This window comes from Heptranchias perlo, chromosome 24 (genome assembly GCF_035084215.1).
Source record: "Heptranchias perlo isolate sHepPer1 chromosome 24, sHepPer1.hap1, whole genome shotgun sequence".
NCBI lineage: Eukaryota > Metazoa > Chordata > Chondrichthyes > Hexanchiformes > Hexanchidae > Heptranchias > Heptranchias perlo.
The window spans coordinates 25,698,215-25,722,917 of NC_090348.1; the positions used below are offsets into that span (position 1 = coordinate 25,698,215).

The 24,703-nt window shown below is 44.2% G+C and overlaps 1 protein-coding gene across 1 annotated transcript in view; it reads right to left on the minus strand.

Annotated features, from left to right (window-relative positions):
• Positions 1-24,703, minus strand: part of il17rel (interleukin 17 receptor E-like) — a 54,856-nt gene that overhangs the window by 8,207 nt on the left and 21,946 nt on the right. Inside the window, exons 6-12 of the mRNA XM_068005359.1 lie at positions 22,991-23,035; positions 22,227-22,366; positions 21,508-21,579; positions 21,068-21,122; positions 19,862-20,025; positions 18,235-18,279; positions 17,610-17,667 (exon numbers count right to left, since the gene is read on the minus strand). Of these exons, the coding sequence (XP_067861460.1) occupies positions 17,610-17,667; positions 18,235-18,279; positions 19,862-20,025; positions 21,068-21,122; positions 21,508-21,579; positions 22,227-22,366; positions 22,991-23,035 (579 nt within the window). The remainder of the gene's footprint in view (positions 1-17,609; positions 17,668-18,234; positions 18,280-19,861; positions 20,026-21,067; positions 21,123-21,507; positions 21,580-22,226; positions 22,367-22,990; positions 23,036-24,703) is intronic.

Genomic DNA, 24,703 nt, shown 5'->3' on the forward strand with positions numbered 1-24,703 from the left:
AGATGAATTGTACTCTTGTATTTTAACATCTTTGTTACTTATTATAACTCATTATACTTATTATAACTTCTTAATAAAGCTATTATATTTTGGAACATAACACCTTGCAGTCTTTTTGCTCAAAGACTAAACCCGTAAAATAGATTACTTACATATTGGTGCTCCAATGTGGGGTGCAAGGTATGGTTTTGTACAAAGTATAAGTATTTGGGTTATTGCACATGTTAAATGGGCAAAGTTGGGATCACGCATTTTGGATCATGGGAGACCTGAGTAATAGTCCAGAGGCAGTAGCGCGGTGGGTTGTTTAACTCACGGTTTGAGGGGTGGGTTGTTTAACATAGCGAGAGATTATATCCTCGCGCGGACCCACTGTTTGGGTTGTTTAACATGATGAGAGATTATATCCTCGCGCGGACCCACGGTTTGGGTTGTTTAACGTGGCGAGAGATTATATCCTCGTGCGGACCCACGGTTTGGGTTGTTTAACGTGGCGAGAGATTATATCCTCGCGCGGACCCACGGTTAGGGTTGTTTAACGTAGTGAGAGATTATATCCTCGCGCGGACCCACGGTTTGGGTTGTTTAACATGGCGAGAGATTATATCCTCGTGCGGACCCACGGTTTGGGTTGTTTAACGTGGCGAGAGATTATATCCTCGTGCGGACCCACGGTTTGGGTTGTTTAACGTGGCGAGAGATTATATCCTCGCACGGACCCACGGTTTATTTTAATTTTTTTTAGAAAGGGGAGTGTTCAGCCATGGCAGATGATATTGATAGTTACAGGAAAATGGAAGAACCACCAGTAAAAACTCTGGTACAGAAAACAAAGAAATATATTCAGGAGAAACAAGGAACTTGTTGCTTTATCAGTTAAAAACAGTCAGACTTTGTGTGAGGTTGAGGATCAAATGAAGGCGTTAACTACTTGTGCTTTATTAATCAAAAACTGTCAGACTTTGTGTGAGGTTGAGGATTAAATGAAGGCGTTAGCAACTTGTGCTTTATTAATCAAAAACTGTCAGACTTTGTGTGAGGTTGAGGATCAAATGAAGGCGTTAACAACTTGTGCTTTATTAATCAAAAACTGTCAGACTTTGTGTGAGGTTGAGGATCAAATAAAAGAATTAACTAAACAGAGAAAAAGACCAAAGGTAAAGGTTGGAAAGCAGGGATGCTGCTGTTTCAACTTCAGGAGTCAGAAAGGTTAAAAGACGAATTGCAGGTGGTTCAGGCTGAGAATAAAATGCTGAAAGATAAAGCAGAAAAAGAAGGATGAGCATAGCAAGACTGACAATCAAATAGAAAATATACAGAGATGCTGCAGGGATCAGCGGCATGTATGCAAACGCAGGTAGCAAGCAAAACGCATGAGGCTACTCAAAGGCAGGCAGAGTCAGAGGAACTTAAGTGTGAGTTAGAATAAGAGAAGGCTAAAACAAACGAATTGACTCCGGCCACTAAAACAATGGCTGACATTATGAGAAAAGAGAAAGAGGCGACCCGAAAGGGGCCCCATCACGATTGATATAATAAATAGAAAATAGAAAAGCTTAAACAACTGAAATCCCACAGGGGGATGGTACATTTCGTAAGTCTGTGTGGTGTAATTTGAGGGAGATGACAGTGGGAACGAAGGTATGACCTCACAGAAAAGGCAGAGTATTACTGGGATGGAGACAACAACCGAGATCATTATCATGATCGAGGTCCAAAGGACCCAATACACAGAATGGCCCCCACACGTACGGTCAAACAAGAGGTCGGGAGAATTAGGGCCCAGGGGGAAGCCCAGCTACCAGAGGGTACAGAGGCAGATGTTGCAAATATTGCAGAGAATATGACACAGACTATGGAGATCCCCTATATGGGTATGCAATTACAGGAATTAGTGAAAACTATTCCTAAAATAAAACTCAGGGAAGACCCAGTAGCTTCAATAGCAGCAATAGATCAAACTGCTGAGTTGAACGGGTGTGACGATCGAGAGAAGGTGCGAATGATACTATATGCCTATAGTCCAAGGTATTCAAGTATCTATCATCAGGGATACAAGAAGGCAGGCAGGGATGGGTGGATGCTATAGCTGCGGTCTGGTAAGCAGCGGGGATAGGAGGCAAGCTCTGATGAATTGTAAGCAAGAGAAAGATGGCAGGCCATTCACCACACCAGGCTTGGGTGAGGACACAGGCTGTGAACTTGAGACTTTGGGCCCGATTTTAGCACCCGGTTCCGGGTGCGTTCTCGGCGGGGGGGCCTCTAAAATCCCGGTTTCGAGGAGCGGGACCGGATCGCGCCTCGATCCCGCCCACTTCCTGGTTGCGCGCTGACGTGCGGGGGTGCGTGCGTTGGCCCCGCTGGTGGGAATCCCGCAGGCAATTAAAGCCAGCGGGGTTCCACTTGAGTGTATTTATCTTGGTATTTCAGGTCATTAAATGACCTGATTGAGCTGTTTATTTAACAGGTGTCGGATTTTACAGTGAAATGAGACTGTTTCCCATACTGGGGGAAACACTCACACTCTCAACGGACGTGTTGCAGCCAGCAGCCTGTGGCAGCTGCCAAGGTGCATTCCACAGGTGGGGGGGGGGGGGGAGAGCCTTCACCAACGCAGGAGGACACTCCGTAACATTGGGCAACGCCTGCCCTCCACCACCCTCCTCCAAGCAAGAAGATTCACCGGCGTGGAAGTCCAACCCCTGTGCGAGGACACACTTTTCTAGCGTGCACAACCCCGCAAACCTAAACCTGCCAGATGGGTGCTGCGTTGACATCCTCGGAGGACGAACAGGATGACCAGCCTCAGCAGCCTCGCAGTCCACGCCGTCCGCCTCAGAGACATGCATCCCCACAACACGGTGCTGCGGCACATCCACCTGCACAGCAGGATGGAGGGCATCCGCAGAGAGAGATGCGTCGCAGGAGGCACTACCCTCCGCACAGGGTCTACAGACCGAGGCTCAGCTTCATGGACCTCTCTGAGCAGCAGTGCATACGGAGGCTCAGAGTCACTCGCCAGGTAGTCGCCGACATCTGCAGCCTCCTCAATGACGAGCTGCTCCCGGATGGACCAAGCAGCATCTTCTTACCCGTCGCCGTCAAAGTCACCACTGCCCTCAACTTCTTCGCCTCCGGATCCTTCCAGGGTGCCACGGGGGACATCACCGGGGTCTGTCAGTCGTCTGCACACAAGTGCATAAGGCAGGTCACCGATGGGTTGTTCCGCAGGGCCTCGACCTACATCAACTTCGCCATGGATGAGCGCAGCCAGACGGAGAGGGCGGTTGGATTCCATGCTGTGGCTGGCTTCCCACGGGTGCAGGGTGTAATCGATTGCACCCACATAGCAATACGGGCACCTCCACATGAGCCAGGGCTGTTTATCAACAGGAAAGGGTATCACTCCATGAACGCCCAGCTCATTTGTGACCACCGCCAGAGATTCCTACACGTGTGCGCCAGATACCCTGGCAGCTGCCACGATGCCTTCGTCCTCAGGGAGTCCACCGTCCCGCCCCTCTTCCACGCACCCAACGCCGGCAACGGCTGGCTCCTCGGCGACAAGGGATATCCCCTGCACAGGTGGCTTATGACACCTCTGAGGAACCCCATTACCGAGCCACAGCGTCGGTATAATGACAGCCACATTGCTACCAGGTCTACAATTGAGCAGGCTATAGGGCTGCTCAAGATGCGCTTCAGGTGCCTTGATCGTTCCGGGGGAGCGCTCCAATACACGCCATTCAGAGTGGGACGAATTATAGTTGTCTGCTGTGCCCTGCATAACATGGCACTACAGAGAGGGGTGCCGCTGGAGGAGGCCCCATGCACACCCGCCACCCACATTGAGGACGACAATGAGGAGGAGGTGGAGGAGGAAGAGGAGGAGGAGGAAGAGGGAGAGGAGGAGGAACGACCCATGCGCCGAACACCGGCTCACCTGCGTGCTCGTCAGGCCAGGGAGGCACTCATATGCCAACGGTTCTCCTAACATCACACTGTGTGAGGCGTTCACATGTCATAACGTGCACAGACGAGGGTCCATACAGGCTCCCTCCACAGAAGAGTGGTGCCTGTACACCTGCACCCACTGGATTATGCTCAATGGGTGGGACGGGGTGGTCGTCGTCATGATGAGGCGCAGGGAAGGGACATATTGCACAAGCCGCAGAATTATGGACAAGAGGTGGCAGCATTGGTGAGAAAAAGTGAGTTTATTTTGTGGTGACATTCAAAGAGTAGAAAATTTAAAAAAAACGACAAACACCCTGTTGCAATCCCTGTGTGCTCACGGAACTTTAGGCGTTCGTTTTCGGGACCCCCTACGTGGTGCTACCCCTGTGGCTCCAGCAGAGGTGGTGGCAGGTTGCTCCTGTTCGTGCCCTGACCGGGTAGATGCTTTGGGCCGACGCCCCCTGGGTTTCGGTGCCCGTGAGGGCACCTCCACAGACTGCTCCTCCTGCACCTGTGCAGGGGCAGACTCGGCCACCTGGAGAGGATGGACTATTGCGGGCACTGGTTGAGAGGGGGGCAACGGGTGAGACTTGGGGGCGCCTTGAGTAGCGTCCACACTTCCATTTCCCCGTTCACCATCTTCCCTCTCATGGCCAAGGCCCACATCACCCCTTCCACCCTGCTGGACGGCAGTTTGGATGACGTGGGTGAGACCTTGCAAGGCCACCTCCAATGTATCTGTCAACCTGTTGATGGCGGCAGAATGTTGTTCACCCTGAATCCGAACAGCCGTTGTGAGGGCCTGGATGGACTCATTGGTGAGCTGTGCGTGACGCTCGAGGGAGGCTAGCCTGTCCTCCACCGCAGACGTTCCCACACCTACCCGCGACACTATCTCAGAGATGCCTTCACGTCCCTGCGACACTATCTCGGCGATACCCTCCTGCACCTGTGCCACCATTCCCCTCATGCAGGAGTTGGACTCCTCCATCCTCCGTGCGATTGTGGAGAGTGCGCGTGGCACCTCTCCCAGTACCTCAGCAATGTTCTGGTGCCCCTCGACGACTCTCCTTTTGACAGGTGGCCCCCTGGGTTCAGCATCTGGGTCCGGCTGAGCAAAGCCTGGAGAAGAGTGCTCCCACCGACGCGGACCCTCCGCGGCTGACCCTGCCACCAGGGTCTGCTCATGCTCATGTGTGCGCGGTGACTCACCATGTGCAATCCCAACTAGCTGAGGGGGGGGACCCACCGAGGTGTGTGTATCTGCGCTGGTGGATGCAAGGCTCATGTGTGACGATGCACCCTCAGAGACGGGCATGTCCTCTGAGGAATCGCCCTCAACCGAGACGTCGATCGCAGACGGTCCTGGAAGAGAACAGAGGGAAATATCAGGCATGTGACCAAATGTGGCGGTGCGGCATATGCCATGTGATGCTACGATCATTCACGATCATGAGTGATGAGTGCCAGCTTTCCCTTACCGGCCGTTTCGCCAGAACCAGACTCGCCATCCGCCATCGACAGGCAATGCAGCGTGCGGCTGATCTCCAGTGCCTCGACCTCGGCGTCTGTCAGGGCCATCTCGTGTGGCGGGCCCCCTCCGGTGCATGCCCTATCGCGTGCGTTCCTGGCCCTCTTCTCCTGTGAGGGCAAAACACAAAAACGTTATTGAGTGATGATTACAATGTGAGACGCTTCAAGCATTGGTGTGATTGGGTTGAACGTGTGCCAGATGGATGGGAGGATGCGTGTGCCACATGGCCATCCCATTGTATGGGCATTGGGGTGTGTGGTAGTGGTCGAGTGGGGACAGGGACGGTGGGTACGTGCAGGCACTGTGAGGATGATAGTTGGGTGGCTGTGAGGATTGGTGCGGGAGCGCAGTACTGTCAGTGGAGATGGGGTTGTGAGGTGTTTGAGGTGATGTGGAAGACGGAGTGATGCAGAATGCGTTAGTGTACTCACTTTTCCGGACCTGGTGAGGTCATTGAATCTCTTGCGGCACTGAATCCAAGTGCGGGTGGTGTTTCCCCTGCTTGTGACCTCCGCGGCCACCTCCTCCCATGCCCTCTTGGTGGCGCTGGCAGGGCACCTCCTTCCATCCGTGGGGAACAGCGTCTCCCTCCTCATGCGGACCCCGTCCAGCAGCACCTGGAGGGCGTGGTCCGTGAAACGGGGAGCAGCCTTACCCCTGTGCTCCTCCATCCTTGATGGAGTGTAGTTTGTGGCTGGAGGGGCTTTGGTGGACTGCCCCTTTAAATAGAGCGCAACCATCGCTCAGACGTCAATGCGCATGCGCAGGCCGCCGGCACGCAGCTGAGAAGCGCGGAACCCGTAACTGCCGGCTAATCACATCAATCATCCCGCGATCGCGTGCGCAACGCACTCAATTTGGCCGGCGCGTTTTCCTCGAGCCCGCCCGACCACCCGCTGCCAACCCGCACCCCTGGTAAAATCGGGCCCTTTGAGTCAGTACAGAATGGGATTCAGTCACAAACATCAGAAATTGAAATATGGTTTAAATGAAAAAGGGTAGTCTATGATGGAATCAAGAATGAGAAAAGGAGAGTGTTACAAACAACAGAATGTGTTCTTTTGTTTTCAGAGTACTATCCCCTCAAAAAGCCTGTCCTAATTGTGAGTGCTTTCTTTTCGCTGTTGCGGGCTATGCCCCCTCCTCAATGCTTGTTATGTGTTTTTCTCTTTTATGTAATGTTAATGGTGAACATGAATTGATATCTTAAAATTTTGACATTGAAGGTGATTCTATTGGTTTAATGATATTAGTTGTACTGGAATGTGATAGCTGTTAGCAAACTGTCAGCATCCCTTTTGATCCTGTGGTCAGAAAAAAGTGACCGAGAAAAGGAAAAGAATGAATATGACAACAATTTGAAGATATCTTGCGGTTGGACCATCAATACATTTTGGGCACCTCTTAAATAAATGCTAAATACTTTGAAATGAGATGAACGAACTGAAATGCTGTCTGCTTGCTTTAACAGATATTATCCAGAATTTAATTGTAAAAAAAGATAAAATGCAGCTTTAAAGAATTATAAGTTACAGTTATTGGATGGTCTCTGGTTATAAATCAATTTGAACTTCTTCAAACGTCTTTGTGTTATTGTGATTCCTCCCCCATCCCTAAAGTTTTGACCAGCAAGACGTAATTAATCCTTACTTCTGTTTTGCTGAAGTTAAGTATTTGGACTGTACTAGTTTCTTAAGGCATTGGTCTGAAAAGTCCAAAGTGAAACACCCCCTTTCTTCAGAGGCACATGGTGAGGACCCTTGGATTAAATCAGTCCAGGTGGCCATCAAAGCTGAAGGCTCATAGCCCAAAGATGTCCTGAACAGACGGTTAAGGCTATCCCTGTGAGATGTGCCACCACTACCCAAACTGCAAAGGTACTTATTGAGCATATTTTCACTCATTGGGAATTGCCAAATACGATTGAGTCCGATCAAGGGACTCATTTCACTGGTCAGGTCATGAAGGAGACATTAAGGCTCCTAGGAATCAGGCAAAAAATTCACATTCTATATAACTCTCAGGCAGCTGGGATCGCGAGTGTATGAATCGTACCCTTAAGCCTCGAGTTATCAAGGCAGTGAGTGAAGCTGGTGAGGCTTGGGATGCTTCGGGGTACCACATCCCGAGCGACGGGACATACTCCCTTGAGGTCATGACTGGACGGCGGATGCGGTTGCCAGAGTTTTGGCTAGGCAGCGCCCTCTCTGGACCTCAACGCGAGTGTATGACCATGGATACATATATAGAGCAGTTACACACTCATTTACGACAGATGTATCTAAGTTCCGCCCTATCCGTTGGCCACAATAATAAGTTTGGCCCTTACGTTAAGGGTCTTGAAGTGAAGGACAAGGTGATGGTGAAACTGAACAATGTCAGAGGAAAGTGGGCAAAGAGATTTGAAGAATTCTTTACATAATAGATAAATTGAGTAATAATCTGTACAAAATTCAAGCTGATAAAAGGGATAGGTGGGTACATATTAACCAGATAAAGAAGTGGCAGGGACAAGATACCAAAACGGCACATGCCATCGTTCCTATAATCCTTTTATGGCTTGTGGACGATGACAATGAGCAAGTTGAGGAGGACGAGACCGCCTCCACAAGGACATTCCCAGGCTATGGGCCTTTAATAACATAGCACGTTGAGTGGGAGTTCGAAGACTCTGAATCCTCCTTACCTAAGGGAATAAATTAAATCAAACAAAAACTCAAAGAGAAGGACTTGGAGTTGGAAATTCCAAAGTCAACCCTCCTACGTACATCTGTGTGTGGGATAGAAAGGGTTAATTTCAGACAGGTTGTGAGCTCCAGAGAGATAGGACAGAGAAGCTCAGCAGTCTCTCATGTCTTGTTTTTCTGTATTTGTTCCAGTTAAAGAAATTATTCTTTAAAATGAATTGATAAATTAACCCCTTGGGCTCTCAAGAAGAGCCACAATGGATTTTCTGTGCTTCTTTCCTTTTAAAGCAGGGGTCTATAGTTTTCGGGACTGCATGAGTGTTGATGATGCAGGATTACCAAGTTCTTTGACATAAAAGTGGCGTCACAAAGTTACGGAGCGATCCAGTGGTGTTAAGGATTTAAGACTTTATGTGCAGACATCAGCTAATATCAAATGTCACAGCATAGTGATGTTTTGGACAAAGACTTGGATTTCAAAAATTCAAAATTATACAGAGAAGGAAAACCAATCTTCAGCCTTGATTCAACTTGCTTTTTCTCTTTTGAAAAGGTTTTGATTTGTTTTGCTTTCAACATTTATTTTCCAAGGCAAAGTACTTAAAGGAGGGGGAAGATACATCCAAAAGTAATTACAAGCACTTCTGTCTCTACTGTAAAACCACAAAGCCTGGACATAATTTGTTTCTGAAATTGGAATTGATAAGATAAATTGACGTGAGTTGCTGTTCAAGCACGCAAAGGGAAAATTTACCTGTAGCTTAAGGGGATAATCAAATTATTCGCGTCTAAGTGGTTCCTGCCCAACACTGTGTATCAAGAAAGAAAGTATTTTGTGGAGGGAATAAAATTGTACATTGACAAGTCCTGTCAGTCCAACAATACTGCTCTCGAATTGGGATAATTTTGAAATGGACTCATGCACAATGTAACAAGATATTTTAGGAAATGAAAAGCGGTCCAAGAAGAATTTAAGTAAAATAAACAAAAATATATTGATATCGGACCAAACTGTAAATATTGTATTGAACAGTTAAGTTCCTCCAGGGCCCATGAATGAGATGAAATAGTAATACAATGGGATGTGTAAAATTGGATGAAAGGAAGTGACTGAGGATATAAGATAGAAATTACACCACCAAATGGGAATTTTTCTAAGATCATCACCCCAGGTGATTATGGGTGAATTTCAGGAGCCAAACCAAAGGGGTTAGGGAAAGATGTGTGAGTGTATAAATCACCTGGGCATGATTTCCCATAAGATATCGGGTATCAATGTATAATCTAGTGCAAGTCAGGAAAGTGTAGTTGAGAATAGTAAATTGATAGCTTTCTCTTAGAGATATGTGTGTCCTTGCCTATGCTGAACAATAAGAAAACTGCATTTGATAGCCTGGCCACTACCCAAGACATTTTTTTTATTCGTTCATGGGATGTGGGCGTCGCTGGCGAGGTTGGCATTTATTGCCCATCCCTAATTGCCCTTGAGAAGGTGGTGACGAACCGCCTTCTTGAACCGCTGCAGTCCGTGTGGTGAAGGTTCTGCCACAGTGCTGTTAGGAAGGGAGTTCCAGGATTTTGACCCAGCGACGATGAAGGAACGGCGATATATTTCCAAGTCGGGATGGTGTGTGACTTGGAGGGGACCGTGCAGGTGGTGTTGTTCCCATGTACCTGCTGCTCTTGTCCTTCTAGGTGGTAGAGGTCACGGGTTTGGGAGGTGCTGTCGAAGAAGCCTTGGCGAGTTGCTGCAGTGCATCCTGTGGAGTGAATGTTTAGGGTGGTGGATGGAGTGCCAATCAAGCGGGCTGCTTTGTCCTGGATGGTGTCGAGCTTCTTGAGTGTTGTTGGAGCTGCACTCATCCAGGCAAGTGGAGAGTATTCCATCACACTCCTGACTTGTGCCTTGTAGATGGTGGAAAGGCTTTGGGGAGTTAGGAGGTGAATCACTGACCGCAGAATACCCAGCCTCTGACCTGCTCTTGTAGCCACAGTATTTATATGGCTGGTCCAGTTAAGTTTCTGGTCAACGGTGACTCCCAGGATGTTGATGGTGGGGGATTCGACAATGGTAATGCCGTTGAATGTCAAGGGGAGGTGGTTAAACTCTCTCTTGTTGGAGATGGTCATTGCCTGGCACTTGTCTGGCACAAATGTTAATTACCACTTATCAGCCCAAGCCTGGATGTTGTCCAGGTCTTGCTGCATGCGAGCTCGGACTGCTTCATTATTTGAGGGGTTGCGAATGGAACTAAACACTGTGCAATCATCAGCGAACATCCCCATTTCTGACCTTATGATGGATGGAAGGTCATTGATGAAGCAGCTGAAGATGGTTGGGCCTAGGACACTGCCCTGAGGAACTCCTGCAGCAATGCCCTGGGGCTGAGATGATTGGCCTCCAACAACCACTACCATCTTCCTTTGTGCTAGGTATGACTCCAGCCACTGGAGAGTTTTCCCCCTGATTCCCATTGACTTCAATTTTACTAGGGCTCCTTGGTGCCACGCTCGGTCAAATGCTGCCTTGATGTCAAGGGCAGTCGCTCTCACCTCACCTCTGGAATTCAGCTCTTTTGTCCATGTTTGGACCAAGGCTGTAATGAGGTCTGGAGCCGAGTGGTCCTGGCGGAACCCAAACTGAGCGTCGGTGAGCAGGTTATCGGTGAGTAATTGCTGCTTGATAGCACTGTCGACGACACCTTCCATCACTTTGCTGATGATTGAGAGTAGACTGATGGGGCGGTAATTGGCCGGATTGGATTTGTCCTGCTTTTTGTGGACAGGACATACCTGGGCAATTTTCCACATTGTCGGGTAGATGCCAGTGTTGTAGCTGTACTGGAACAGCTTGGCTAGAGGCACAGCTAGTTCTGGAGCACAAGGCTTCAGCATTACAGCCGGGATGTTGTCGGGGCCCATGGCCTTTGCTGTATCGGGACCTTGCAGGGGGAGATAAGCAAAGACCTCCAGACACCCCCTGATCTTTTGATAAGATAACCTGAAAGCCCAAGAATGACTACAGTGGACATGAAAGATACAAATGTATGTTGCCATCGAAAATGGAGACTAGGCTGAAGAACGTGATTACAAAGGCCTACGGCCTAGTGAGCTATTGGAACCACTCTTCAAACAGAGCTGTTGCTCTTACAGGATTGAATCTTACTGGACATATAAGTGTCCCATGGAAAAAGAAACTGGCAAGCAGAAAATTAATATTCAAGAACATTACCTGTGATATGTTGCATGTGAAGCAACTAGTGTGTGGAAATGTATGATGAAGATGCAGTGAAGAACGGGTCTCAGACATGCTCCGTTACTTGACATCAGCAGGACATGAAATGGTAAATGTGGCTCAGGAGAGCGAGAAAACCTTTTAAGCAAGGCACTGACACATGCTCCAGAGAGAAACCGATTAATTAATGAAACAATCAGGATAGAGTTAAACACTGGTACCTCTCAGAAGGATTGAAATTAAAGTAAAGAGGGACATAGAAATTTGGATTTTCAAAATTCAGGGTTAGGTTCCTTTGAGTTAACAAAAAAAGTAGAGGCGGGTACAATTTTGTCTTTTAAAAAGCATTTGGACAGTTACATGGGTAAGATAGGTATAGAGGGATATGGGCCAAGTGCAGGCAATTGGGATTAGCTTAGTGGTATAAACTGGGCGACATGGACATGTTGGGCCGAAGGGCCTGTTTCCATGTTGTAAACTTCTATGATTCTATGATTCTATAAATTGGGATAGGAAGAAATAATACTTAGTAAAAATATCCACAAGATCGATATTAGGAAAAAGAGAGCTGGAGAATCTTTTAAGAAAGGTAAGAGGGAAAGCAGGGAATTATAGACTAGTTAGTCTAACACCTGTTGTCAGGAAATTACGAGAGTCTATAATTGAGGATAGAGTGACTGAACACCTTGAAAATTTTCAGCAGATCAGAGAGAGCCAGCATGATTTGTAAAGGGTAGGGCAAGCTTGGCGAACCTGACTGAATTTTTTGAAGAGGTGCCTAAAGTAGTGGACAGGGTAATGTCTATGGATGTTGTTTATAAGGACTTCCAGAAAGCATTCGATAAAGTCCCTCTTAAGAGACTGTTAGCTAAAGCTGAAGCTCATGGAATTGAGGGCAAATTATTGACCTGGTTAGGATTTAGGCTGAGTGGCAGGAGACGGAGAGTAGGGATAATGGGCAGGTACTCAAGTTGACAGGATGCGACTAGTGGTGTCCCACAGGGATCTGTGTTGGGGCCTCAACTATTCACTGTATTTGTTAACGACTTAGATGAGGGGATAGATGAGCCACATATCCAAGTTTGCCGTTGACACAAAGATAGGAAACATTGTAAGCAGTGTAGATGGAAGCAAAACATTACAAAGAGGGATTAATAGATTAAGTGAATGAGCAATACTGTGGCAAATGGATTTAAATACAGGCAAGTGTGAGGTCATCCACTTTGGACCTAAAAAGGATGGATCAGAGAACTTTCTAAATAGTGAAAAGGTCAAAACAGTGGAGATCCAAAGAGACTATGGGGCCCATGTACACAGATCATTATAATGTCAGGGACAAGTACAGAAAATAATCAAAAAGGCTAATGGAATGCTAGCCTAGAGGACTTACGAGGCACCAAGGAGCCCTAGTAAAATTGAAGTCAATGGGAATCAGGGGGAAAACTCTCCAGTGGCTGGAGTCATACCTAGCACAAAGGAAGATGGTAGTGGTTGTTGGAGGCCAATCATCCCAGCCCCAGGACATTGCTGCAGGAGTTCCTCAGGGCTGTGTCCCAGGCCCAACCATCTTTAGCTGCTTCATCAATGACCTTTCCTCCATCATAAGGTCAGAAATGGGGATGTTCGCTGATGATTGCACAGTGTTCAGTTCCATTCACAACCCCTCTGATAATGAAGCAGTCCATGCCCACTGCAGCAAGACCTGGACAACATCCAGGCTTGGGCTGATAAGTGGCAAGTAACATTCACACCAGGGAAGTGCCAGGCAATGACCATCTCCAACAAAAGAGAGACTAACCACCTCCCTTTGACCCTCATCGGCATTACCATCGCTGAATCCCCCACCATCAACATCCTGGGGGTTACCATTGACTAGAAACTTAACTGGACCAGTCACATAAATACTGTGGCTACAAGAGCAGGTCAGAGGCTGGGTATTCTACGGTGAGTGACTCACCTCCTGACTCCCCAAAGCCTTTCCACCATCTACCATGCACAAGTCAGGAGTGTGATGGAATACTCTCCACTTGCCTGGATGAGTGCAGCTCCAACAACACTCAAGAAGCTCGACACCATCCAGGACAAAGCAGCCCGCTTGATTGGCACCCCATCCACTACCCTAAAAAACATTCACTCCCTTCACCACCGGCGCACAGTGGCTGCAGTGTGTACCATCCACAGGATGCACTGCAGCAACTCGCCAAGGCTTCTTCGACAGCATCTCCCAAACCCGCAACCTCTACCACCTAGAAGGACAAGAGCAGCAGGTACATGGGAACACCACCACCTGCATGTTCCCCTCCAAGTCACACACCATCCCGACTTGGAAATATATCGTCGTTCCTTCATCGTCGCTGGGTCAAAATCCTGGAACTCCCTACCTATCAGTACTGTTGGAGAACATTTACCACGCGGACTGCAGCGGTTCAAAGCAGCGGCTCACCACCACCTTCTCAAAGGCAATTAGGGATGGGCAATAAATGCTGGCCTTGCCAGCGACACCCACATCCCATGAATGAATAAAAAAAAATACAAGGCAGTAGAAATTATGCTACAGCTATACAAAGCCATGGTTAGACCACACCTGGAGTACTATGTTCATTTCTGGGCACCACATCTTAGGAAGGATATATTGGCCTTGGAGGGAGTGCAGTGTAGATTTACTAGAATGGTACTTGGACTCCAAGGGTTAACTTATGAGGAAAGATTACACAAACTAGGGTTGTATTCCCTGGAACTTAGAAGATTAAGAGGTGATTTGATCGAAGTTTTCAAAATATTAAGGGGAACTGATAGGGTAGATAGAAACTATTTTCGCTGGTTGGACAGTCTAGAACTTGGGGACGTAGCCTAAAAATTAGAACCTAAAAATTAGGATTGAAGTTAAAAAACACTTCTACATGCAAAGGGCGGTAGAAGTTTGGAACGCTCTTCCGCAAACAGCAATTGATGCCAGCTCAATTGTTAATTTTAAATCTGAGATTGATAGATTTTTGTTAACCAAAGATATTAAGGGATACGGGGCTAAGGCGGGTATATGGAGTTAGGTCACAGATCAGCCATGATCTCAATGAATGGCGGAACAGGCTCGAGGTGCTAAATGGCCTACTCATGTTCCTACGTTCCTACGTTAAGTCCCTGATTTCTTGATAATATGGTACACTATAGTTTTCTGTACAGTGTATTATGACTTTCTTTGTCTATATCACGATATGTAATATTAACCAAATGAAACTTAGAAGCAATATGTATATGTCTATATGTATTTATGTAAACGTAAAGTTAATAAAATGTAACTCAGGGTGATCTTAGACAAGACCGAGAAGAAAGTTACAGGGTAAAAGTGAAAATTGACCCAGAGTGGTTTCACCAGGTTCAAAAGGAGGGAGATGTAAGAATATAGTTTAAACTGAGCTTGGCCAAGTATCTCATCTCACGAACCATCTAGGCATTTAGCAAGAGAGCGGTGCTGGGGGAGACAAAGTTGCTGTCTCTTTGTGAACAAAAGCAGCTTGTAAGAACGCAGCAGAGATAAAGGATGAGGTGGTCAAGTTATGTGGTACAGTTCATCTAAAGTTGTTTAACACAGAGTCAGCATGAGGGTGGGATAATTTACGACTCGGTGATAAGAGCAGAGATACATACATGCAGCCCCGACAGCTGAATAGTATAAAGATAGGGCACATTGCACCCAAAATCTCAGGACAGTTGGAAGTCCACAGCCCACTTCGATCGGAAGAGCAAATGGCTCAGATAGGTATGTGATGCTGACAAGATGAGAACGTTAGATAAAGCCATGTGAGGTCATGTTGGAGATTAAGACTGAAAGGCTGAAATGAAACAACGTAATGCTGACAGTGAAAAGAGGACATCCACCCTTTCAAATCATGCGTGGTGGGAAACAGTATGGAACGTAGGACAGTACCCTTGGGCTAGAATTCTCTCACAGATTTTAATCTTTGCTCAGTTTGATCTAATTGTAGTTGCTATCATAATGCTTTGTGTAGTATCCTCAATGTATAAAAAGCTGAATGTATAAATGGACGTATTACGCTACCAAGCTTTGAACTATGGATGGGATGGGGAGGTGAGCCTAAAGGGTTTCCCCTGCAGGCTCAGAAGAAGGGAATGTAAGAAAAGCATTATACAAGCTTTCTATATAATATTGTTAACCTTGTTAGGGAAAAGCATTATGTTAGTTTTCCCTGTGACCAAAGGCTTTCTGTCTATCCACAACAAGCTTTTTATGATCTTGTGCAAGAGAGGGCCTGTAAGTAATGACCATCTGGTGTCATTCCCATCCTCTGTTCATAAGTTAGGAAAGGGGAGCTGTCTCTAACTTTATTATGCTTTGGGTAAAGATAAGAGTTCTGGACAACTCAGAGGCAACTAGTCATGAGGGAGGTGGCAAAGTCAGTTGTGTGTATATGGGAGTTGGACTGATGGCAGCCCCATGAGACTATGATGATTGATGGGAGGCCCATATGGAGCTAATTGTGCCTAAAACATATATAAAGTTGGGTACCTCTTCATATTGATTAGAACTTTCTTGAAGCGAGGCTGGACCGCTCAACTAATCAAGACCTTCGAAAGTGCACTTCGAGGCCTTGGACTTTGTCAGGTTGTATTCATCTTACTAGTATGTTTAATTGTACTCTTGTATTTTAAGATCTTTGCTACTTATTATAACTTCTTAATAAAGCTATTATACTTTGGAACAAAACACCTTGCAGCCTTTTTGCTTAAAGACTAAACCCGTGAAATACATTATTTACAAGGCCTGATGGCGACAATCAGCTAACCACAAAACAGTCCTCATAACTATAGAAATGTGACATTAACATGATTGTATCTTTTAGGTTTTTGGTCCTTTTTTAAAAGGAAACAAATCCTCAGACATAAGGCTGTGGAATGTCTTGCAATTGCTGGTGGAAGCAGGATTGATGTGACAGACATACTCTTGCACCACACTATCATTATCTCACTCAAACATGTTTGCACACCTCCAGTTATTCAGTGCAAGGGTGAACTTAAACAGCCCCATGTTTTGAACAGGTGTGCCTCAAGTATTTTTTCATTGTTGTTTGGCTTTTGCATAACTCAATTCAGACCATGGCAGGTTCTTTTTTGTGCAGCTTCCCTTGCCTCAGGAACTATGAAGAAAAACTAGTTCTTTGCAGATTTCTAATTTACTAACTAATCCCCAGTACCTCCCCACCCCAAACTTCATTACAATACAACACAAAAATTGATCAAAAACATCAAATGTATCATAGTCATAGCAGATACAGCACAGGAGGAGGCCATTCGGCCCATCGTGTCTGTGCCGGCTCTTTGACAGAGCTATCCAATTAGTCCCATTCCCCTGCTCTTTCCCCATAGCTCTGCAAACTTTTTCCCTTCAAGTATTTATCCAATTCCCTTTGAAAGTTACTATTGAATCTGATTCCACCACCCATTCAGGCAGTGCATTCCAGATCATTACAATTTGCTGCCTAAAAAATTGTTTTCTCATGTCGCCCCTGGCTCTTTTGCCGATCACCTTAAATCTGTGTCCTCTGGTTACCGACCCTTCTGCCACTGGAAACAGTTTCTCCTTATTTACTCTATCAAAATCATTCATGATTTTGCACACCCCTATCAAATCTTTTTTTTTATTATTCGTTCATGTAAAATTGGAAGTATAACTTAGGAGTCAGGTCAGCAATTTGACAACTTTTGAAACTTAATTTTAAATATTTTTAGTGTTAGTAGAAACTCAATGGTCCCACATCTAAGCAAATGTAGACTATTCAACCTTAGGGGGCATTACAGCGGAGACCAAACCTGCCCTCAGCCAATGTCCACATGCATGCACATTTCCACAGGGGTCACCAAATAGCAATCATCAGGTTTAATTTCCTCCAGTAATGCACTGGTTAATACATTCACATCAAATTTCTTAAATGGGTTGATGATTATGTTAAAATAGTGCACAAAAGATTTTCACACGAGCACGTAAACCCACGCACCACCAAGAGTGTGAATCGCAGCTACCTAACTCCCTAACCCAGGAATGCTGCACCCAGTTGTAGTATCGCAATCTCTGCCCTGGCTAAGGCCAGCGAACTCTGATCAGAAGTTAAAGCTGGGACATTTCTGGTTATGCATGGCCACACCATAAGGTGAGTACATTTCTTTTAAAATACAAATTTACCTGGTAAATATCCAAAAGCAAAAGGACATCTGACCCAATAACCCTCATCTGTAGTAAACTGGAAAAGAAGGTTTAAAATGTAATATATTAATTACAAATGTACATCGATGTAAAAAGTGGTATAAGTTTGTAAAAAGTTCATATATGTACACATGAAGGCAGGAATCTTAATACAGCATCGACAGGACTGATTCTCCTTTCTTAAAACATATTTATAAGTACAAAGCCCTACTCTTTCCAATAAATAAACTGTTTCCATGTTTGCCAATTTACTTTCAACTCTTCGTACTAGATTGTTGAAAAAATATAAAAACGCTCAGTTGGATCAATCAGCGTGTAATGCAACAACATAAATCAAAAGATCCCAGTTTTGATCCCCAGTCTACACTCAGTTGACTCATTTCAACAATCAAGTAGCAGTAGGAACACTACAATTGACCTCAGCATCCCTAGGATGGACAGGAAAAAAAAATCAGCCTGGATTCCTGCACTTGAATACTGTCCAGTGCTGGGAAGTTTGTGTGCGGAGGACAGCATCGGGCTTAGATGGATATATGTAGCATTAACTATGAGGTAAAGAAAATCATAAATTCTATTTCAGATGAAAGTATGGAAAATGCTTTACCTTTACACACAGCCTTGGATGTGGATCTACACGTGAATACCTGACCTATTCAACAAAATAATTTAAATAGCCAGTATTATTTTCATAGAACGATTGACTTTTGAGTATTTCAAAACAAAACGATATACATAAACTTTTCTTCACAAGATAATTATGGATGAGGAAGGCCATTCAGCCCATCTTAGTTCATCCATCAAGAGTGACCCTAAATTTCCTTAATTGCAGCATCTAACCGTTTCTTAAACGATTCCAGGATTTTCGCCTCCATCACGCTATCCAGCAGTCCATTCCATGTATTAATCACTCTTTGTATGAAGTAAAATTTCCTAATAGAAATACTAAATTTGCCTTTTATTATTTTGAACCTGTGTCCTTTTAAACAACTCTCTGTTTAATTTGATTTCAGGGTCCCAGGTTGCCATTCACATGAAATGGTTCTATTGTTGTGTACACAACATGAGCTGTCTGGTAAGAATATAAAAACTTGAGAGAGAAAAGGGTAGTATTATTGGCAGTTCTACAGACAAACCCCTGGACAAGGGAGGGGTCAAAGGTTGACCCCCCCCCCAGCACCCCCACTTTCTGTAGACATAGGGAATAAAGGAACAGAGAACCAAATGCTCTAGGTCAGTTGGTGAGGTCTTCTGGCAAATATGGCCCTTAGGCCCTTAGCTGACAAGGCCACCGGTATAAGCCATGGTCTGATTTAATACTGGGACTGACCAAAATCAAATATATTTAGCCTGCTAATCAGGATAGGGCGGCATGGTTTATTATTTTTCTTATTTATGAGGAGGGACCAAGATAAAATTGAAGTGAGATTTGATATATTTGTTACTCTGTGAGTTCACTTACTGACTGTAAAATAAAGCGACTTAACAGTTCATATCTGGCCTCATGTCACTAAAGAGTTAATCAATCCACCTACTGGAAGATTGGAGCCGTGTATGTGATGGCATGTGCAGCTGTATTTTTTTTCTTCTTCATGTAAATTTTTTTTTAAATCATTGCAAGTACAATGAAGGAAGGTCAAAACTAACCAAGACATTTGCTATTCAAACTACATAAGCAGAATATTGCACACATTTTTAAAAACCTGAAGTGCTTATCAAGTCTGACTCCCCAACAGATTCTCTGCAAAATCTGCCTTATTATTTCAAAACTCAAAGCTTTAATACATTTAGTTCCAATGTTATAGATCTGTGAATCACTCTTACAAAATCTGGAAACTGCCCCATAGGAACCTGGGCTGCACCTATTTGCTGCAGTGTTTAATTTCCTGTAATCTCCAGCTCTCCATAGCTGGACTAATGTCCTCAGTCATCATTTGATTAGTTCACTGGCTGTTAAAGCAATGGGTGATGTCAAATGTGCTTTATTGCATTCTAATCATGATTGGCCTGGTTTCTGTTGAGCCACTAATAAAATTTTATGGATCAAAGTCACCCACCAGAAAATAGAACTAATTGACATTGAAGTAATGTCGTTAAAATGAAAAATAAAAGGCAGACTAAAATCCCGGTTTCTAAAAGTGGAAAACATCCCCTTAAGTAACTACAACTTAAGCTAATCAAATTGTCATGTTATCACTTTGCTTTATATTTAACTTCTAAATTTGTTTACTTACTTTTTGTTGTACTTTTTGGAAGGAATTTTGTAGATCAATGCAATGGTCATTGCTTTCAGTCATCCAGCAGAGGTTTACATCAACTTCCACAGGGCAGGCCGGTTGCCATGCCAACTCCTGTGCTACACGATCGTACGTTATGCCATTCCAGAGTTCAGCTGTGTCTGTAGTCAGATATCAGAGGCTGGGTTGAAGGATGTTTGAAACTACAAAATTATCATTTGTCAAAACAATTGGACACATGTATTTGTTACACATCCCCCCCACCCCACCTCCAAAAAAAAAGACATTTTGCAGGAACATACTGTAACAACAACCATTTTTTCACGACTCATTCCCTTTGGGGGAATGATCATGCTCATATTGTTACATTTACAAACTACTCTTTGGAGTTTACGTGATTTTGTATATATTAAGAGGAGACACAGCAATGCCTCAGCAATAAACCTAAAGAGAATACAGTGAAAGTATTAGTTTGATTTTATTCATTCCTCATTCTTTTCTTTATGGTTTCTTTGGTGTTATGCTTTGTCAACATTCCTTTGTGCACTAGGTAACTGAAGCATTAGCCCAATTATTTTAAACATCTGATGCTTTCATTAAAATAGCAGACAAAGGTAATGAAGAATGCAGCAAGTACCTTAATATCTGTACAACAATTTCAAGGCCTTTGATTGAAATTACCAAATTAATGTGAACTCTGCTAAATTTTGGGCAGACACAATGTAGACAGTTCATTTAATATTACCCAAAGTCTAAGCATAATACTGCACCACTGTGAAACCTTTTACTTTAATGGTTTCTCTGAAAGGACTAAACTAGTGTCAAATTTGAAAGCATTTTGGTAACACTGACTTATATCTACCAGAAATTATGCTCACTGCTTTAACAGCTGTCAGAGAAAGGTAACACCTTTTAACCAAACTTCAGATTAACCAGAACAAAGCAGTACAGTAAGTGTGTACCAGTAAACCAGTAAATGTTGGTGAAATTGGAGATGGGCAGGGACATAAAACGGGCGTATCGCATTGGTCGCCCATTATACATCCCACCCGATAATCAGTTTCATTAACCAGCGGCAAAAGTGATTCCGCCTGTTTTACGTCCTGCCCATGTCCAATTTACCCCCTCACCCCACCGATGTGTTTAGCTCAGCCAATTAGAATACATGTAAGAAAATTATTTTTATTAAATTCTGTGACTTACAGTTTTTAAATGGACAAAGTTGTATCCTCCGAGCATCAGGAAGTGCTGACCAGCCCTGGAAATACAACAAAAGCACAAATACAGAGTTCTCAAAAGGAAAAGGGAAAGAGAATAAGAGATCATGTGCATGTGGAAAACAAGTTTTAGCTAAAATAAAATGAGAAGATTATAAGGATTTTTACAAATTTTATAGCATGATATTGAAGGTTATAAACAGGTCTACAAATTTTACAGCATAAGATTAAATTAAGGACAATTAAAAAGAAATAGTCTGAAATCTTTTTTAATTCTAATATCAACTGCATTTGGTCACCTCTTTAAATCCTTTATAGTTTCAGCATATGGTAAGTCATTAACATGCGGATTTGACATTTTCTAGCATTGATCATAACTCTTCAAATTAATGATGCAAATACACCACAGTTGCACACACTTATTACCTCAATACACAAACAGGGCAATATCTGAGAGTATGGCAAGGTGACCTTTTTGGTGGAATCTTGTACTTTTATCTGTAAAAAAAAATATTTTTAGCAATCTTGCAGTGACAATAAATCTGCAAGTTACATCAGGGAATAAAGAATAAAATGTATGGCCCCGAAATTCCTGAGACCGAAGAGGTTGGAGTTGGGGACGGGGACAAAATATGATGTGGAACCTGGTTACGTAGTGATTCTGCCCCATTTTCTCTGGCCTTTCCACTGTCCCGGGGACAGTGAGTGGATCTTCTGCCTGCCTCCCTCTATGTCAAGAGGGCATGCGGTGAAGGGATCTCCCGGGCTTTGCACCTTTGAAAGGCCTCAGTGGAACTCATGGCTGGCTATCGTGAGTTCGTTTAGTAGACTAAGGTAATTGATCTTGGAGGGGATTGATTACCTTGTCTAGTGGCAGAATAGCTACACTAAAAGCTGAAGAATAAGGCTTGGGGGGACCGCATCGCATCACTCCACCTTACAAGGGCTCATCAGCGGCACCCAACCCAGCCTTGCAAATAACCCCGCCCTCGGAATTTGGGATAGGGTGTGCAGCCTGGGGCTAGAGTAGGCGGGGGTTCCACTCCACTGCACTTGACCCAGCAGAGAAGACCGCCCAGAAATTTTGGGGCCTATATTTTTAAAGGAGATGGAATTTATATTGAAACAAAACAGTGATCATTTACCAATGCATTGGTTCCCAAATCTTCACACGTAAACCATTTGTGGCATAAACGCACATTGTAGACATGATCTTCTAAGAAGTCAGAAACTTGAACAGATAATGTCTTCTGTTTTTTGTCAATAACATAGTCTAATTTACCAGCTGAAATATAGTAAGAAAGTCAATAGTAATTTATTTAGTATTCAAATTCTAAAACATGCTGAACTATCAACTAATAATTTCAGCATGTCACCAACCCTGTGGTAACACCTTCATTTTACTTTAAAAGATGGTCTCAAAAAAACTTTTACGCACAACATCCAATTTGGTAATTATAAAGCATACATATTGAAAGCAAGCTTTGAGGGATTAACAAGTTTTTGTATTGTATTGTACTTTATTAAAATGTGTACTACAAAGAGCAGTGAACACATTGGGATTCAATGTGTAGGACAGGGCTTTGCACTTGCAAATCCCCACATAGTAAGTCTCTAATCTTAGCCATGCCATTACTATGAGGCACCAAGCAACTGCCAAATGCTTCCACACATGGGGGAGCAGGCAAAAAAAAATTACACTATCCAGCAACTTGTAATGCCTCATTAGAGAAGCCAAAGAATAGGTCCCCCAATTGCCCTCTCAAGCTAGGAGAATGTATGGCACAGGGAGACTTCAGAAATGAAATTGAAGAAAATGAATTAATACATAAACATAACTGTGTGTCCAAACTTGAAATACAAACTTGTCACATGAATCATGTAATTTAATATTAATGTATTACTGTACCTATGCAAATTGGGATATTTCTTCCAATATCTTTATTAGTACAATCTAAAAGAGAAAAAGACAGTTGAAGCTTTATGATGCCAAAGTCTTTCTGCAAGAATTAAAGTACAGTTGTATAATTCTAAATTAATGTTTATTTCCAGGATAAATCCACCCCCCGATCATGGAGGTTTACTTTGCATCAATTGAAAATTGTGTATTTATCCACTGGATGTCATCATTTGTGCATCAGAAGTGAGACACTCTTCTTTTGGGTACAGGTATTGGAAACAACCACTTGTCCTAATTAGAATCTGCTTGACCTAGATTAAATAGATATGTGTGGTTCAGACTGAATTGTCAACTTAATAAGCCCAATTTCTATCAACCCAGAACAGTTTTAAAACATTCAATCGGACAGTTACTCAACATTTGGAGCACAATGTTAAACATGATTAGGTAAAGGGCAGTCATGTGTGAGGAAATCTTTTCACTATTGTCCCCTCATTAAATTTCAGTGAGTAATAGGAATATGGGCAGTAGAGCAAAGCATTCAAACTGCAAGCCCTGGCTTCACATAAATAGGTCAAAATGAGTTCAATGTTGAAAAATAGTCCTAAATGTATAATAAATATTTTTAAACAGACCATACAATTAGGTTACTTCTTCTTGCCAATTTTCACCCCTTCCCTCCATACTGGGTATGGTTCCATGGGTGGTGGTTGTCCTCCAATATCCCAACTCAAAATGGCCATTATTCATATGTAAGCCTTGACAGTGGGTGCTAGCATGCTATTCATCATGGGATCGCATCCATGCCAACATCTGTCCTCACTCGATATCCATGCATGCACAGTTCAAAGAGGAATAGGAGCTCTAGTTAACTTTTACCTCTGTAATCCAGGGGTGCTAACGTCAATTGTAACACTATTACCACTGTCACAGCTGAGATTATCCAATTCAGTACAGGCTAGGGATCGAACATTGTACCTCCCAGTCTGTGGAGCTCAGCTAAGATTATATAAACTCACTAAGCATGACATCATTATCTGATTAAGTATGCAGTAATGTCCTTTAGCTTCAGGCACTATACATGTTCATGGACCTACTCTGCAATGCTTGTGTTTATACCTTATAACTAAAGTCCTCAAATCTATTCACTAATGGTAAATTAAGTTCTGCATGTGAAATTTTGCATTGAACTTAACAATTGCTTGCTGTCCCAAGGCTAAAGGAGGATTTTAACTTCTGGGCCTCATTTGATTGTCAGCAGTCAGCTGCTCTCCCATTTTCAGGCAGAAATCTGCAGCTGGACGGTGGGGTGAGGTTTGGAGGTTGGGTGCACCGGAGGCTGCCTACCAGCACCAAGAGAAGGCTGCCGGCAGCAAGGCAAGTCCGGGGGGGGTAGTGGGCATATGTTTCAAGGGTCTCGTGACTGGGGATATATGGGAGGTGGATGGGTGGAGCTTGGGGAAGCAGAGGCCCGGAGCAGCACTTCTGCAGGGTGGACTATCGGGTGCCAGGAGCTGTTAAAAAGCACTTAAAGCAGTGCCTGAACTTTTTCAAATTGGCCGCCACAAAAAATGGCTAATTTACTGGATGGATATTTTACGGTCAAGCAATAGGAGGACCAGCAACGTTCCCCATGTGGAGGAGAAGACTACGCAGGAAAAAAAGAGGCAAGTTTCGTTATATCCCTCCCTTGAAGTGCCTGCTGAGTGACTGTTTGAATTG